Source organism: Labrus mixtus, chromosome 3 (assembly GCF_963584025.1).
Source record: "Labrus mixtus chromosome 3, fLabMix1.1, whole genome shotgun sequence".
Taxonomy (NCBI): Eukaryota; Metazoa; Chordata; class Actinopteri; order Labriformes; family Labridae; genus Labrus; species Labrus mixtus.
Genome location: NC_083614.1, coordinates 31,548,215 through 31,567,280, shown reverse-complemented (window position 1 = coordinate 31,567,280; position 19,066 = coordinate 31,548,215). Strand labels below are relative to the sequence as shown.

Genomic DNA, 19,066 nt, shown 5'->3' with positions numbered 1-19,066 from the left:
AACACAAAAGATCATAGGATCACAGTAAAGCTCATTAATCCAGACTTTATACCTTCCTATATCTACTCTCGCTCGGCTTAACTCGCCTCAGTTGTTAATGCCTTTTGTTAAATGTTCAATATCTGGTTGTAAAAAGTGGCTCAAAGCATTATTAAAAAGAGGATTTAATGATTATTATTAAACTGTGAGGTTGAGAACTGAAGGGAAAGAAGCCTCTCTCTGGCTCAGTGGCTCTCATGCCTTATCAAAAAAAAGTGAGACCTCCTTAATCCACTTCAGATCCTGAATCATGCTTTTAACAAATTGGTATTTAATGCTGATGTCCTTCCCCCCTTTTTTTTGGTTACACACTCCCCTCTTTATCCTTTACTCCACTGAGACACACTTGTGCATTTGATTAGTGCTCACACTGGACCTTTCTAAGCCACTTCATCACCGGTGACTACGACTGTCTTTTCATTCTTAGTCAGCTTCTCTCGGAGTGAGTGCTCGCATGAAAAGCAACTCTTCAGCTCTGCAGAGTCTCTCTCTCTGACTGCAGATTACACTCATCAATGTCTCTTTGTTCAGTCTCTGTGTGTAATTAACATATTATGTTAAGTGCACAACATTTTCTGGAAGTCTTATGAGAGCACATTTAAAAAATCATGACTAACTGTATGTTATAAATCATTACAAAAATAAACATCAATAAACATCTTGGGTTTAAAAAAAAAAACCTTCTTACAGGGCTGCAAGTATTTGTTATTCCATTATCCACTTATCGGCCAAATACTTTTATTATCAATTAACCCTTTAGTGTCAAAAAATGCTAAAAGAAATCATCACAACTATCCAGAGCCCTATGTCATGTCTTCAATTATCTTAATTTGTCCAACAAAAGGTTTGCTCTTTATTCACTTTTAATCGGCTCTAGCTTGTTGTGAGCTTGTCAGTTCTTCACTGAGCGCTTGAGGATAACATAATAGGCCTACAGATTTACATTTGTTTAGAAATGCTTAAATACCTTCTCTACTATGCCATAAGGGGATATGAAGGGGGAAATATACTCATCATACACCTGATTTAATTTTCTAACAGAAATATTTAAACACTATTAACACAACATTTTCATAGACTTGAAGTAGAACTAACTTAGAATTGTATGTTATTGTGACTTTTTGTTTTTACAGTGCATTCAAACGCATTCATACTGCAGACGGAGCAGAGGGAGCAATTCGGGGTGTCTAGCCCAAGGACACATCTGACATGTTGTTGCAGGGACTGGGGATCAAACCCTTGCCATCTTCCAGTTGAGAGACGATGACTCTACCAACTTAGCCACAGCCGCCCGAAGACAGACTTTAAAATACTTTTACGAGAGACAACTTTTTATTCAATATTAAATAAATACATAAATACATAAATATGCTATGAAATAAATACATAAATGAATACATTTTCCTACAAAATTAATTAATATGGCTATTATTTAATTTTTTTATTTATGCCTGAAATAAATAAATGAGGCAATGAATATATAATTACATTAATTATTTAATATAATTAAATACAAATAGGCTATATAAATGACTCAATATAGTTAATAAATGATTAAAAAGGGTTCTATTTTAAAAGGAGTAGGTCTAAATGTATTTATTTCCAGGGACTTTTATTGTATTATCATATATGTATGTATTTATTTATTTCATAGGCATATTTATTTAATATTGGAAAAAAATATTTAAGAAAATAAAATTTATTTAACATTGGAAAAATAAATTCAAAATGTATTCTGCTAAGGCTTAAATAATTACCTAGTTAAATTATTATAAAATAAAAATCAATTGTAGTCTGCAATGCTAAACCCATGGTGTTCCTGTCGGTTTATTTTATTTTGAAAGTTCTACCGGAAGCTGTATGACCTTACTGTGTTGTACTTCACGGTCTGAAGTCTCCTCTCTCACTCTGCGGCTGCTGCTGGTCGCTGTCATCATGCAGGTGGAATCTGCGCAATGTAGCTCCGTGTAGGGATCACCGAGCAGACACAGCAGCCTTCCCCGGCCTGCAGCGACCACACGGCGGACACTGGACTCTGGACACCGGGGTGTGAGCTCCGGGGGAAAAGCCACGCCAATTAAAATCTATATATATATTTTTTAAACAGTTTTGAGTTGTTTTAGATTTTAAAACAGATGTTAATCCAGCTAGAACAAAACAATAATGTAACATTATCCTGCTGGAGGAACAACACGTTGTTGTGTTGATGCTGTCAGATTTGTTTTGCTCTCTCAGCTGAAGTCACAGAGGATGCTACACCAGCCTATAGGAAGTCACACTTTACAACAAACAAGGAGGACGTAATCGTGTGTCCTGCGGATTTTTTTTTTTCAAGGAGTAAACAATCAAAGCGCGATGGATGAAGGCACGGCCACAGAGACCATCCCGGATCTGAAAGACATAGAGGTGAAAATTGGCCGGAAGACCCCCGAGGGTTTGCTCAGGTGGATGCGGGAGGAGGCGTCCACTCTCCGGGGAGAAGCCAAGCTGGCCACCGCGCACGAAACCAGTAAGGAGACGGGGAAGAAGAGTCTGGATGAAAAGATCAGGAAACTGAAGATGGAGATGGTAAGAGTGCGTTTTGTCGCCCTGTGTGTGAATGAATGCCTGATCCTTCAAAACAAGAGGAATCAGTGGGAGAGATTCTCTGAACAGAAGGCAACACAATCTGACATGCTGACCAGTTGTGCGTCTATCAGATCAGTTTTTAAACTCTTATGGTTAAATTTATGCACACAGCTCGACATTATGATACTACATTACTCCAGGATATATATATTATTTAACAACACACAATATGAAATAAAATAAAACATAGGCTAGTTATTGGCTGTTTTAAGATGTACGTAGGCTAGTTTCACAAAATTGTTGAACCTCTAAGAAAGATATAGAGATAGATCAAATGTATTTAATTCAACATCTACATTAACCATGATGACCAGCAAGTGTACTTGTAGAAAAATAAGAATAATATCAACATTTAAGCCTTAGTTAACGTGCTGTATGTTGTGCATTTACTGTAGAGATGACACCCTCACTAGAGAATGAGTGAAATGGTTCAGACCTGTAAAAGTTGAAAACACTGGACAGTTTTTATGTATTTACATTTCCAAAATCAGTTCAAAGCTATTCGTTTTTTTCTCCTGCAATTTCTTGCAACTTATTGTACAACAAACCTCAAGACTGTGCTGAAATGTTATATATTATAAATCTATAGCTAATCAATACAACCTCTAAACTCTGCAAGATACACTCCATACATGAACAACTACATCTCACTTGTGACACTTTACATAAAAACCAGCCCAATCTAATTTATGTTACCTTATATCCAGTGACCCAACGTCGAACCACCATGAGCAAGAAATAGGAAGTGATAGGAGATAGTTTGTTTGAACAGGCAGAACCAGACTCATCGGTGAACAGCCTTCTGCCTCGACTGGATGGGTCAAGAAAATGGGATCGAGACAAGGAAACAGACTGGGACACAGACGCACAGTGAATAACAAAAGAGAACCGATAATCATTTTTTAAATTCCTGTGACATTGGCTGCCATATTCATAATCTATAAAAATGTCCCCCCTTTTTATTGGTCTTTAACTTTTGGCTCTAATCTCTGGGGCTCTTAATATATACTCAGTAGTTAATGAAGCTGCTCATCACCATAGCAGAGCAGATGGCTGTGGTTAATAGGGTACGTGTTGACCACAAAAGCCCTTCTACACACATGATTGATTTATTGTCCGTCATTTGGTCACCTCTCAAATCACAACTCAGTGTCAGCGTCTCCACATGGTTGATACTGCCTACCATGCGTCCTTCAGGTTCATTACAAATTGTAGAGCTCTGACTCACCATTGTGAGTTGTACTCTCGGGTTGGATGGCCCGCTTTGGCGACCCGTAGGCTCATACACCTTTGTCTATAAGGCAATTCTTGGTCTGCTTCCTCTCTATCTGTGTGTTTTTTATCATGCAGAGAAGTACCGGACATTATTCTTTGCGTTCTCAGGACCTCTTCATGCTCTCTGTCCCAAAACGCTCGGACAGAAATTGGGGAAAAGGGCTTTTGGGTACTCTGCACCCTCAGACTGGAATCTGTTGCAGAATGACTTAAAGCTCAAGGAGCGCAAGGTGTCCTTAAATGTTTTTTAAATCTAAAACAAAAGACATGGAAGCAGATTCTGTAGGATGTCAATGTTTTAGCTCGGCTGTTTGAACGACTGATTCCCAGATATGACTCATAGATGGTTTTTCTATTTTAATCCAAAATGTTGTGTTTTGTAAATCGTACTTTGTCTCTCTTTTTTATTTCCATCTGTAACTTTGTGTTTTTTGCTGCTGCCTGTCTCGGCCAGGTCTCCCTTGAAAAATAGTTTTTTTAATCTCAATGGGACCATCCTGGTTACATAAAGGTTAAATAAATAAATAAAAATAAATAATACAGCAGTCATACAGATGTGCAGCTTTTATCACCTACTGCTTGAGTTCACTCTTTTGCTTTATTACTGAGACGTGCACGTTTCTGTGTTATTCATTGAAAACATCAGTGCTGTCAAAGGTATCATTTGAAGGCTGTTATTTGTTTTTCAAATAATAAATAATTTTCACATGTGGACTTACAAACTGTTATCCAAAGTTGTACTTTGTGCCGCCATGTTTTTTTTCTTTATTTGAATAGTTTAGAGTATTTTCTATGGTTAGTTCAGTCCAAATACCCCTCTTTGTTTTTTGTTTACAAGAACCCTGCCTCCTCCAAACTGTAGAGGTTTGTAACAATAATGAAACACCCCACAGTTAGTTTCCCTCTCTGTGATCATTTGTGTCATACATTCTCTCTGGTTATGACATGTACGGCTCACTGTCAACAAGAAATCCCCAAAAACAAGAGAGTCAATCCAAAATACACGAGTTAGATCTAAACAGCCAAAACACATTATCAGACAGTTAAGAATAGAAACGTTTGGGTGTGCTGGCGCAGTGGTTAGTGCACCCGCCCCATGTATGGAGGCTGTAGTCCTTCAGGCGGGCGTCCCGGGTTTGAGTCCGACCTGTGGCTCATTTCCGACTCTATCCACTGTCCTATCTCTCTGATAAAGGCACAAAAAGAACAAAAAATAAATCTAAATAAATGAGTCACTCATGATTATAGAAGCATGGGCAGTTTAAGCAAACTAACAATAAGCAGCTGCTCCTGCTCCAGCTTCCTGCCTCTTCAAAATGATGTTTTCTTTTTCTGGCCACTGTTGCCAAATGTTGCAAAGTGCTCAATCATTGTTGATACAAGTTGGGTCTCTATAAATAATATAACAGGGTACGTTCCAGACCTGCTTTTTTTTTTTTTTTAAACTATCCTGAGACACCTTTAGTTATGGTGTGGAACTACATGACTAAAGAATGAATCGATTGCTTCATATCACTTCCTGAAAGAATTTTCTTCGACAAACTGCTTTCCCACTAAAGTCCGGCTCACTCTGCAGGATAATCGGTTCAGATTTGAGCTCCGATTCTTCCCGACAATCTCAGGGTCGCTCCCGACTCGAGGCTGCTCGGACCCGATTCTCTGCTCAGATTATCTTGTAGTGCGAGCGGTACAAAGATCCAATCTTAACGACGCCCCGATTTATTTCAAACATTTGGAGTTGTGTGTGACTACAATATAATCACGAGAGACAAGGGAGGACTGTAGTCATGACAACCAGCGGCAGGACGCAACCCGGCGTTTTTTTTTGTTTTTTTTAACTTTTCTGTACAGATCATCAGTGCAGCACTTTTCTGAAACTTATCGTCCATATATCTACGATTGTATCAACTTTTCTATATCCTACAACAACTTCCACTTCCTTCTCTTTCACCAACCGTCGTCTTTTGAAGTTTTCAAATGGAACTTTATTAACAATTGTCAACGCTCCTTCCCGATTTCACTCGTACAGTGCGAGCACGTCAATCTCAAGGTCTGGTCGGGCGTCGTAAACAATTCAGTCGTACAGTGTGAGCTGACATGCCACCCCGACTTTTATACAATCGGGGATAAATGGCACCGTGTGAGCCAGGCTTAAGACTTTACATGTGTGTTATAGAGTCTCTGAAACCTCAAATCCACACTAGACTTCTAATCTTTTTTCATTTGGTGCCTTTAAAAAATGGTTAGTAATCATATAAAATGTAAATCTAATTTAATTGTTATTCATATTTCTGTAAACTTCTTGTTATTGGGTTTTCACTATGGGTGTGGGTTTCCATTGTGAAGATGTTTAATGTGTTTTGCGACCCAACAAGGTCAGCAGCTATCTGGCAGTTTACAACCAGCATTAGCCTCGTCCACCTGTGATCATTGATACCCACGGGTGTGGCTGCAGAAGTTTAGTTTGGGCTGCTGTTTATCTATTTTCAGAGGCCTGTTGGTGGCTGTAGTTTAACTCCAGAGTGATGCTGCATTCCATTTGATCTCAGAAGTCTGAAATTCTGAGTTTCCGGTCTGATACGTCATCAGGAACGCCCCCTGAAGTCGGAATTCTGACTTGGAAACTCTGAGAATCTTCAGTAGCCCGAGGTCAGATTCCAATAGGGCTGCTGCGTGCATCGCTGTAACCGTTGAGTTTATTAGCAGCTTAGTCGTCTTTTTGTGTAATTAAATCAATCACACCGATGGTATCGTGCAAGATATTAAAAAAAAAAAAAGATGGCTAAGTAAATTAAATACCAGGTTAAATATTTTCTCCTAGTTTTTTTTTTTAATTTAAACTGAAAGAATGTTATTGGAAAATGTGCTGCAATAATGTGCAGACATGTCTCATCTCCTTAGTGTGAGGTTGACCAAAGTATCCAGTTTGCATTCAGAGAGTTTCTGTACATGTGGAGAGCAGAGGGCCAGACTGATTCCTTTTAACAGCTTTAATCAGGTCTGCTGCAAAGAAAGGAGGACTGAGAGTGATGTGAAGTGATGAAGAGCCACTTCCTAACTGGAGGGAGACTGTCTCTGTGAGTGTGTGTGTGTGTGTTACATCTGTGTGTGTGTTACATCTGTGTGTGTGTGTGTGTGTGTGTTACATCTGTGTGTGTGTGTGTGTGTGTGTTTTCTATTCATCTATGAGAGTGGGAGGCTGTAATGGGAGTGCAGAAGAAGAGCTCTGAGCGCTGCACTCTCATCAGAAATCTGCTTAGTAAGATGTGCAGTTACACGTGTTTGCTCAGTAAAAAGGAAAGGCTCACATGTACAATTGCACACTCACACACACACACACACACACACACACACACACACACACACACTCACACACACATTTCATCTGACAGCGTCTTTGAATCTGTTTTCTTATTATTGGATTCTTAGTATTTACTGTAATACTTTTGAGGCTCTTTATCCACACACACTTCATTTGAAGGAAAGGTCTAATATCTGCTTCTTTTATCACTTGTTCTGTGTATTTGCTTGTCTGTGTGTATTTGTGTATTTGTGTTGCACAGTCATCTGTTAATCTTCTGTGTCTGTAACTGCACAGCATGGTGATGGTGAGCGATAGCATCTGGCTACGATGGGTGTGTGTGTCATGTTGACACTGTCAGCAGTAGTAATGAAATGTGGATCTGCTTCTTGTTAACTGTCAGGAAAAACAGGATGTCAGTCTGCATCTCTTTACAGTGTAGGTTAGACTGAAACAAACAAAAAAAACAGCCTGTAAGTCTGACGTTAATTTAACACACATAAAACAGAATCATCTGTCCCAATGACATCATGCTGTACAATGTTTTTCCTTTTGCATATAGTTCAACCCTCAGGCATCACTTTCATTTACTACCCTCTTAAGTCACTAAGGACAAAAATGTCCATGCCAAAAAACTGCTATAAAAATAGAACAGATTTATATTTTTTTCTACTTTTTTCTGCACACATCTCTTAAACAACTTCAGCCCTGCTCAAAACTACCAAACATTCAATAATTTTTAGGAATTTAACCCTTTAAATGCCAGTTTGATTACTTGATGTCACTGTTGTTATTTAAGAAAAAAACACAAAAATTAGTTATTTTCCATAAAACAAATATTTGGTGGCTGGGGGATTTTTTTCAGTCTTTGATATGTCAAAGATTATCCAAAATATTGACTTTGATGCATTGTTAGTTTTTGTGTAGCATCAGATTTAAAATGTAGTTCCCTGTTTGGACAATGGAGGGTGAAAATGTCCAATTTACAAAAACTGCTATAAAAATAGAAAAGATTGATATTGTTTTCTACTTTTTTCTGCATAAATCTCTTAAACAACTTCAGCCCTGCTCAAAAATATCAAATATTGAGTAATTATCAGGAATTTAACCCTTTAAATGCCAGTTTGATTACATGATTCTGGCATTTAAAAAAAAAAAAGTTTTTTGGAAGTGGACATTTTTGTCCTTAGTGACTTAATAATAATGTTTCCCAGTGTTCTATTGATCTGTTAAAAAGTTAAAATGTGCATTCAAAAATTTGAGAGAGTCTTTCTTTGCCATATGAACTAACAGACAAAATGATGGTCAGATGAAGAGGTAACATTTGACCAAATGGACAAAAATGTCCATAGTGATGCATGAGGGTTAAGTGAAAGTCTGGAGGTTTTTAACATTAGCCATGCCTTGGAGCAAACAATGCCTTTTCTTTTGGGCATTTGGTGATAGGAAACACTTTTTTCACAATGGTTCAAATCTTTAATTTAATTAAATAAGCAGCTGATGGTAAAGCCGGGAGTTAGGGGAAGTTATTTCTTGGAGCTATGCTTTTGTCCATGATGTTTTCCCCTGTCTCTCTGATTCCCCTTCGTCCACCTCTGGGCTGACCGGTGACATTGCAAAGTCAGCTTTTGAGGGCAGAGCTGAGCAGGGATTCAAAATCTACGTTTAATCTCAGTGATCTATCACTGTCTGTCTGCTGGCTATCTCCTCAGGAGTGTGTCAAATTGAATCATTGCCAAACGACTTAGGCTGCATCTTCAGTAATTGCAGCTGGATTCAGACATGATTTTATACAAGCAAAGAGAGTGTTGTGTTTTTTTTTTAACAGCTTTACACGATGTAAAGAGGGTGTAGTTGAATATGGGCATACAGAGCACAGTAAATGTGGTTTTGGTTGAGCATTTATATGTTGGTCCAGTCTTGTGCTTCAAGTGACTTTTGCAATAATTAACCAAAGCCTTAATCTTTACCCAATGCTGAAGTGTCCGACCATAACTCCAAAATACAATGAATAATGCTGAAGATACTACAAGCACACATTGAAGGAAGTAGATTTAATCCAGAGGGCGATACGGTTCTTAATGAACATATTGTTGTTTCAAATATTGAAGACATTTCTCAGAAAAGGATTGTTTCTTTTACCACTTTAAATTTCCCCTTTGACTCATTTGGATGCGTTTATATTTCCTAACACCTGAAGAATAGGATTATTTAATTGCACCGCTGGAAAACATTAACAATATGAGCATGACATTTTCTTCTTCATTATAATATGTTGTCACTTATGTGTTAAAACTACTGTCCAAAGAATAGATGGTACTAGGTAGAAATTATGAGGTGCAATACAAGTGCCAAGTTGAAAGCTGGAAACGTAATGTTTTTTCTTTCGTTTTTTTTTATTTGCAATAGCAGGTGGTCTTTAGCAAAAACTGTTTCATTTGGTCTTACTTGCACTGTGCAGTAACATCCAAAATAAGAATACAAAAATACAGCTACAGAGGGAAGAAAAATAGATGCAACAATGCTTTGATCAGCCAGATACAAAAAAGATAGAGAGACTACAAAGAGGGCTGATATTGAAGCGAGCATTCAAAGGAGAACAGAGACAGATGGAGCTGTTGGAGGTTCACGGAGAGACATGGGTGACCTTCTGCTGTGTATCCAGTCTGTAGGGCCTCTGCAAGGACGCCGTATGTTTGCATAGGGCCAGAGCTCGATGTGAAGGTGAAATGACAGACAGTGACACCAGGGGACATGAGGGAGGGAGAGAGAAAGAGAGAGAGAGAGGGAGAGAGAGGGAGAGAGAGGGAGAGAGAGTTTGCAGATAAACAGGGGGTTTATTTAGCTGCTGCAGGAGAGATTGAGTGTGTGTTTGAGCTGTCCCTGCTGGCAGTGATTCAGCAGTCTGTTCAGTTGCTGTGTGACATTGAGAGGCAGTTTTTACCACATGGGAGACAAGTCTGTCTGCGTCACCAACCATGCTCCAGCTGAGCAGAAAACATCACAATGTACTGTATCTGTGAAGTATTCTCTCAGTTTGTCAACATTTGATTGGAAATGCAGAGACAAGATGATTTTCAATTTCAATCAAGTTGTTCAGGCAAGCCGTCCATCAACGATCTGGAGCCACTTGCTGCTTAATTTAGCATTTTACAGTGATGAGGGAAATCTGGTCCTCTGACTTTAAGAAAGATTCTAAATGTATCAAACGCTGGATTTTCCTGTTGCAGTCATTTCAGGCCATGATAGTTGAGTTAAGTCCCCCAACAAAGACAGCTGGGGAAAGATGCAAGAGTGGTCAGCCATGATTGGTTTCAAACAAGCTAATGATATTATTGTTGTAGATCTAAACTTCAATGACTCCTAATGATTAACGCCAGTATTGTGTTATGTTTTATTTCAAAATGGGGTGTGATCGCAAAGTAGTGTTTCATAAAATGTGTATAAATTCATGATACAGAGCAAAGTATTCCAGAAGTCCTTCCCAGCAATATTTTTCTGTTCCTCTCAGAGTAATCTTGAGGTGTTCCTATGACAAACTTAGGTATTAAATGCCTAAATGAGTTCAGTGTCAACCCAAGTTGGACATGCTGAAAAAGAATTCCAAATTAGGCTGCCCAGGAGACTTCCTAAATAGATGTCCAAATTACCTTAACTGGCGCCTTCTGATGTGCATGAGCAATGCTTGAATCCAGGCTCCCTCTGGATATCTGAGCTGCTTGGCCTCTATCTACAGCTGAGCCTGGCCAACCTCAGGAGGAAACCCAATGAATACTGTTGCATGACCATGGACAAGGGTTGATTAGTAGATTTAGAGGTAAACCCAAGCTCCCTCTTCACCACGAAAGGTTCAACACAATGCAGCTAACAATGCACCAATTGGACAGCACATCTCCAATTAGAATTTGTTATTTATTTGCAATTTATTCTCATGGTTTTAATTGGAATGCAGATCAATTACAGTGCATGTTTAAAACCAACAGTCACTTGAGAGTTTTTAACTGAAATGAGTAAGAAATGTGCATCAGATGTAGCCCAAGCTGCCTGGATCAAACAGAGATTTTAGGTCCAAACATTCAATCCAAAACACCAAGAATGAGTTTGCTTTGCCAAAAGTTTGGCATGAATAATGTTCCAGACAAAATGTCCCAGAAAAAACATATTCAACAGAAAACTAAATATAGTAAACTTTCCAACAATGAGCTCTTGTTTTTCCAGTTTGAAGCTGTCTAAGGTACTGCCTGTGTTTGGGAGTTGTGGCACGTTCTCGGTCTTACTTGTCTCTTCTGCAATCAAAGAAGTAGAAATAGGTCAGTCAGAATCAGGGGTTTTAAACACCCGTTTAATTCTCAGATTTAGAGGAGCTCACTGAAGTGTTGTCTGGATTCAGTGCAATACTTTTCTTAAATCCCAGCTACACATGCTCAAACACACAGAAAATGACAACAACATTCTAAGGCCATTTTTTAAATTACAGTAATAAATTGTTTGCTTTATGGAATTCCAAAACAAAGTGGTTAAAGAAGCAGAGAAAGATAGAGAAAACTTTTTTATGCAGATGATCCACTGTTATATATTCCATCTCATCTGATTTGATTACTGATAAACAGGTTGATTTGTGAGACTTAAATGTGTATTTTATTATTTATATTAGTTATATTTACATTAATAATGATATTTATCTTTAAAAAATAATTTAAAAACTTGGTATGCTATGTAAAAATAGAAAGGCTGCTATAGATAAGGAAGTGATGTTACTGTATGTAGGAAAATCCTGAACCATGCAAATACTAACTAAGCCAGCAGGTTTGCTTTACATAAAGCATGATATTTAGGCTGTATATTGTTTACAGTGCATGCACAAGCTGTACTAAACCAAATATAACAGGCAGAAAATTAGATTTCCAGGATCCTATGGATCAGCCAGGAGCTGCTTGGCGTCAAGCCTGAGCAGCAAAAAATCTGTTTGGCTGTGTACTAACGGCACAAAAATGAGTCAAACATGATTGATGGTGTTTCGGTTCCCAAGGCTTCAGAGTCCACTTCCTGCCCTCATACTGAAGGACGACAGATGAAAACCTTTGACCCTTTAAATTTGGATGCTCTCTATTGCGAGTATTCTAAAAGCTGTTATCGGTATGGAAGAAAAAGCAATAGTGGAGATGAAAGAAAGATAGCAGACACATAATGCATTTGGTATGCATGCCAAGTGTTGGCACAAGGATTAGCATTCTTAATTCAATGCCAAAAACTATGAAGCACAATTTGCATTTCGATTTGATGATGATTTATAACATGCACTAGCTTCATGCCAGGATACATTTTTGCAGTAAAACTATCTGCATTAAGAGCTGAAACTACTTATTAGTCGGTCAAATATTTGTCAATGATTTCATTGATCATATGGTTTATGAAATGTCCGGAAAAAAAAGAAATACTGAAAAGCCCAGGGAGAATTCTTCAAGCTGCATATTACTTCCGACTAATACCCAAAACATGTGACATTATATAGGACAAGACCAAATGGTTACAGCGTTTGATGGTCTCTTTGCCCATCCTTCACAACTACGCTTAAAACAAACAATGGTTGAAGTCACTGAGACTAGGTCCTTATTGTATACAGTCTATGAGGGAGATGTACAGAACAGCTAAGTTTTCCTTGTCAGTTAAAAAAAACGATTTTTCATATTTCTTCCCCCAACTAAACTAAAAGTGAGACACCATAGGCACTGTTACGTGATAAAGACATAAACATGAGGTCAAAATATCTGTTTGTACAGGAGGCCTGTTGTTTTTTTCTTTAAAAGAGAACATGAAGATAAATACAGCCTTTCCACAAAAATCCATAAAACACTGAGGTGTGAGAGGTACCGTGACTTTAGTGGATCTAATCTTGTCAGAGGGGCCCAGCTCAGCAGCAGAGCGAGCACAGAGTGGTGAAACGCTCAGCTTCGTTAGCATTGTGCCACCTCAGCGCTGACAGGCATGGAGCTACTTTTACTGTCACCCTCATTAGTTCACCCAGTCCTCTGCCAGCCGGAAACCTCAAAACCTCAAACCTGAACCCCACCCCCACATGTCTGACTGTGCCCTAGGATGTCAGCGGGTTTACAGCCAAATGAAAGTTGTGGTTGTTGGATCTTGGGTTTCCTCCTCTTTGTCTGGTTTTGCCTTCCTGTTACCCCATGATGTATGCATTCATGTATGTCTCACGTACAGTAGACATGGATAAATGAGATATGAGAAGTCTACACATATTAGATTTTGTATCTCTCTTTACGGCGTACTGTGTGACTAAAGACCATTTTCTTGTAAACAAGTTCTACTGTTCTGTCATTTTGTCAAAAGGTGAGGTTTAAAGGCTTTATATGCGATTTTTTGATCCAGCAGATGTCGCCCTTGAGCACCAGCATGAAACCAAAACAACTCGCGGTGCATTGTTGTGTTAGCATGCTAATGCTAGCGATCTTTATTATGCTCGTATCTTCACACTGCATGTAAATTTACCTGAAATGAGCGTGATCTAGAAACACAGTTAAGCAGTGAGTACAGTATGTTATTCTTCTTTTCTCTAGTCCCTCAATTAAACAACTTTTATACACGAGGGGAGGAGTCAGCCGGCCATCCGGGCGATGTAAACAAACTGAAGATAGGACTCTGAAAACTCTGAAAACATCACAGACAGTGGGACTCGGGTGTTACACCCATTGTAGACAGTCATGACTCACAGAGTTATTTTCAGAGGATATACTTGATTTCTACATTTACTGTAAGTGTGAAAAATCACATATAAAGACTTTAAGGATCATATCTAAAAACATACAGCAGATGGAAGTTCAAGCGTGGACTGTCAGGGTGAAGTCTGAAAAAGAAAATGTTTTTTAAAACCTTGTGATGACCTTCTTTGGTTAACCAAGCTTATCCATGTGTCCAAGTGTTGCTTATGTTAAAGTTTGCCAAGGGTTGGGGTTAGGAATGAAGTTGTCAGGGTTTAGATTTCTGGTTATTTTTAATTCATGCAAATTAATCAAAGTCACAGAAACAACCCATTTAAACAATACAGCTATCAGGCTGAGTGACAGTGTTACAGTTATTTACTGTAGGCCAATATAAGCTGTGATGACAACTGAAAAATTCAACATGGATTTTGTGTTTGGCAGAAAATAACAGGAACAAACCCATATTTAAACAGAGATTCTGCATAGATAGTTACAAACCAGATATTGATCAGAGTCAGATAGTGGGAAGTGGAGAGTGGGTGAATAGGATATGGCTAGATTTATAAAGCTTTTTCACCCTACAACCAGCAGTGCTTGTTGTCTTTAATGGTGGAGTGTTTAAACAAAGGTCAGCCTCCAGCGCTGGATAGAGATGATGGGAGAGTGTATTACTTTCTAGTGTTTTCTTTCAGACTGAAGAATTCCACATTTGGACAAACTGTTTTTCTTTTCTGTAGGTGTTTTAAGCAGCATCGATGCTCAAAACAGAAAACCTTTATAAACTAAATCTATAAGGACGCATCTCTCCACTGGAGAGGTTAATATTATGCAGGACCAAGAGATAAATGACCTGGCAGATGGATGGAATCAATACGTTCCTCCCCAATGCTTTATTGACATAAACCTGAAGTGTTGTGTGGACCTTATAGAAAATAACAAAGGTATATGAAGTCTCAATGAGGTCAGAGACCAAAGGTCTTAGTCCCTTAATATCCCTTCACTTCTACCTAACACTGGTAGGACTGCTTTTTGTTTACACAGCCCCTAACAGCTGTCACCCCTAACACAGTCTATTGTCTTTTTATAAAAGTTAAGCTTTCTAACATTGACTATGATTTTATTCTAACGGGGCATGTTTTGAATAATCTCTGATATTTCACAATATATTTCATTTTGTTAAAAAACACAATAAATTCAGCTATATGGAAACCCAATGATGCAACACTAAGTACATACACTCAGCTGCTAGCTTTAAGAACAATTTAAGGGTATTTTAAAGTAAGTAAGTATTTCCAATAAATGTATCTGACGGCAATACTTACAAGTTCATTTACAGATTTAGGTTTTACTGAGAACATAAAAGGACCTTATTATTATATTATGAATTTTTAGACTTAAGCCAGTACCAATCAGTCAATAATGCAACAGCCTTAATAATCTAAGGGTGCACTTTATGCTCTTTTCTACATTTTTGAATTCAGGACATCAGTTCTTCAAAAAGAAAATGTTAATGATGGCTGGTTAATGAGGCATTATGAAGTACAAATCTGAATAAAGCAAAGAAAGACAAGTAAAGGTAATTTAATAAAGCTCTGTTAACAGATTTGTAGTTTAATATTTATAAAAACATGGCTTTAATTTAGTTTCTTAGTTCTATTCATTTTTCTATAATATTCACCATAAATACATTTTTCATGTTATTAACTTTTATCACAAATACTGTGCTTCCCACGTGTGTAAAACTTTTATTTTTCCAATGTGTATTTCTGATTTAACAACAGATTTCATATGATATGCAAAAAATATAAAGTTGTTTTGCCTAATTGTGCTTGAAACCAGAAAGAGGCCTTAATTATGTGGGAACAAAAGACAGACATATAAAAAAGTTTATGAGAAATAAAACAACAAGAAAAAAAAAACTGCTGTGGCCTTCAGAGAGACAGAAATACTGACAGAGAGCACGGTGACAGACGGACAGAAAAAGTAATAAAGAAAGAATTAATTGGTGTGGAGGTGAAAAGAGATACTAAAGGACTTAAATCTTAAGCTTAGAGAGAAGCTGGTTATCTGCTAAGGAGAGTGGCCGAGGTTTGAATGTGGGTGCCATATATCACCTCCTGGCCCCGGCACCTCACCGCAGACCTCTGCTAATGTATTCTGGGGAGGAATTTTCCATGACCGCAGCCTTCTTTTTTCCTCTTATTCATCATTTAGCTTTACCCACATACACACACATATTACTTTAGAGTTACAAGTGGCTGTTACTTCTGAATAAGCATGACTATCTGTTATGTCAAATGACATCATTGATACAATTTTGATTACAGTTTCCCTTGGTTGTATTTTCAGATTTTACACTGTCCTAAATTCAATCATTCTAAAGCTAGTGTTGTGAAGTCCATTTAGTTATTTCCCTGTTTTGAACATCTTAATTCACTCTTAACATCAACTCAGTTTGTTCCTCTTTCTCGATCCTTTTATATCCATCTCTTAGCCTTCTACCTTCATCATCACCTTACTTGTTTCCACACTGGATGCAGTGTATTCTTAACCTGCCAGCATTTGTTATACTTTACTTCCAATTATGGTAATCTGCAAAGGCTTAGTAACAATATGATGGTGGAGCCAAAGCTGGATGCTTAAAATAAATATCTGAAGAGTCCTGGTTGTTCTCTTGGTTCACAGTTTGTGTGGCGGTCATATATTGTGTTTTTCTGTTTTACAAACTGCAAACTATCAGAATGTGAACAAAATAAAAATAACCAATATATATATGATTAAGTATACCATTAAGTTGGAACATTTTTGCAGAGTTGTATCAGCCTCCAGTACTGCATAAGATGTGGTATTGGGCGAGTATGCTTGTGAATACATTGCTAAAAGTTTAGAAGCTCCCAAAAAATCGACTACTTACAGTTACTTTGTCATGTAGTGATTCAAACAACAACATCCCAGTGCAATTAAGAAGGGAGAAATCGATCTGACTATCTCTACTTCCTTGTCTCTTAAAGGCTTTATATGTGATTTTTTGATCCAGCAGATGTCGCCCTTGAGCACCAGCATGAAACCAAAACAACTTGTGCTGCATTGTTGTGTTAGCATGCTAATGCTAGCGATCTTTATTATGCTCGTATCTTCACACTGCATGTAAATTTACCTGAAATGAGCGTGATCTAGAAACACAGTTAAGCAGTGAGTACAGTATGTTATTCTTCTTTTCTCTAGTCCCTCAATTAAACAACTTTTATATACGAGGGGAGGAGTCAGCTGCCGTCCGGGCGATGTAAACAAACTGAAGATAGGACTCTGAAAACTCTGAAAACATCACAGACAGTGGGACTCGGGTGTTACACCCATTGTGGACAGTCATGACTCACAGAGTTATTTTCAGAGGGTATACTTGATTTATATTATATTTAAGTGTGAAAAATCACATATAAAGACTTTAATAAATATTTCCATATCTCCTTCTTTCTCCCCTGCAGGCTCACTTGCGCTCTGTGGACGTGAAGATCTTGCAGCAGTTGCTTGCGGTCCATGAAGGCATCGAGGCTGTGAAATGGCTGATGGAAGAGCGTAGCACCCTGACGAGCCGTTGCAGCAGCCTCACCAGCAGTCAGTACAGCCTGGGCGAGGGCCCCGACACCTCCTGGAGGGGCTCCTGGAGCAGCCTGCAGGACCCCAACGACAAACTAGACAACATCTCCATTGGCAGCTACCTGGATACCCTGGCGGATGACATGGATGAGTACTGCCCATCCAGCTCGGAGTCGGTCATCTGCTCGACCACACCGCTGGTCTCAGAGGCTAACGTTGGGGGCCGCACAGGGGCCATGGTCACAACAGCTGGGGTAGTCGGTAGGTCCGGCACTGGGGCTGGAAATGGGACTCGGTCTACTGAAGGTGGAACTGTAGTTGAAAATGGGACTGAGGTGAATGGTGGGATAGGGACTGGTGTTCCCAATGCCATCAGTGGGAATGGAATGGTTAAACCACCAATCGGCTCTTTCCAAGCCAAGTCGGAAGGCCCCAAGCAAGACACTCCAGTGTGGACCAAGGCTGCAGAGACCAGCAAAGGAAGCCCTGTTTCTAAGGGCAACACCCAGACACAAGGCGTTAAGGTCAATGGCGTCCTGGAGAAACCAACCATGCAAACTGGCAAACCAACCCGCCCCAGCCTCAAGGAGAAACTGGGAACCAATCCAAGCCCCAAACTCAAACCGTACAAAAACGGAAAGATCGACCTGGATACTTGCAAGATGAATGGCAAAATGCATCTGGAGTACGACGCACACTGGCGCTGGGTGCAGTCGCAAGAAGACGTTACATTTTTGTGAAAAAGGATAATAACAGAGGGAGAGCCACTATTCAACAGCCTCTCCTTATAATCAAACACCAGGGCTCTGAAGTAGAGATGAAGAACAAACTGCTGTTTTGAAATGCACATAGTGAGGCTTTCTGTGATGAACCACACTGGGTTTGAAATACGTTTTTTTTGTCACCTTGTGTTCCCTCCTGTGACTGCACTAACTCTATGAAACATTGATGTCAGTATTTTAAGGTGGATGCACATAACAGGATTTTGACCATATCAAGCCAAACAGGGCTGCCTCTAACAAAGCTAGGAAAATGTCTTTCAAAAAACCTGTCATACTTTTTCTCAGGGCCTTTTTTTGGCATCTCCTGATTTTCCTTCTTATTCTTTCATACCTTTTCTTTCCTTTCCTTTTCTACAGCACAGTGAGATGATCTGACAGAGAGCTGAAGCATGATTTTGGACTGCTTGACACATTAAATAAACAATATGTGAATTAGTAGATGTGAGTTATAATTTTACCTTTTAGTCCAGACACTAATTTCCAAAAACTAAAAATCCTCAACACACAATAAAACCATGGCACAGTGAAGATGTCTGACCCCCCTCCTTGAAGAGTACTGCTCTTGGATCTCCTCAAATATCTCTACAATCATCACTACATTTGGTGACTACTAACAGCACTGATTGGTCTAAATTTGGCCATTTTCTATCTTGAAGTTAGTGGAAATCCAAAGTATCCCCCCATCAACCCGATTTGTTTAAGCCACAAGCTAAATGTATTGTATG

General features: G+C 38.8%; 1 protein-coding gene across 1 annotated transcript; it reads left to right on the top strand.

The window, feature by feature from the left end:
* The first annotated feature begins 2,113 nt into the window (after positions 1 to 2,113).
* lurap1 (leucine rich adaptor protein 1) lies at positions 2,114 to 18,828 on the top strand. Its single transcript, XM_061034980.1, has 2 exons — positions 2,114 to 2,607; positions 17,448 to 18,828. The coding sequence occupies exons 1-2, from the start codon at positions 2,395 to 2,397 to the stop codon at positions 18,297 to 18,299; spliced, it is 1,065 nt and encodes a 354-aa protein (XP_060890963.1). The 5' UTR covers positions 2,114 to 2,394; the 3' UTR covers positions 18,300 to 18,828.
* The last annotated feature ends 238 nt before the right edge of the window (positions 18,829 to 19,066 follow it).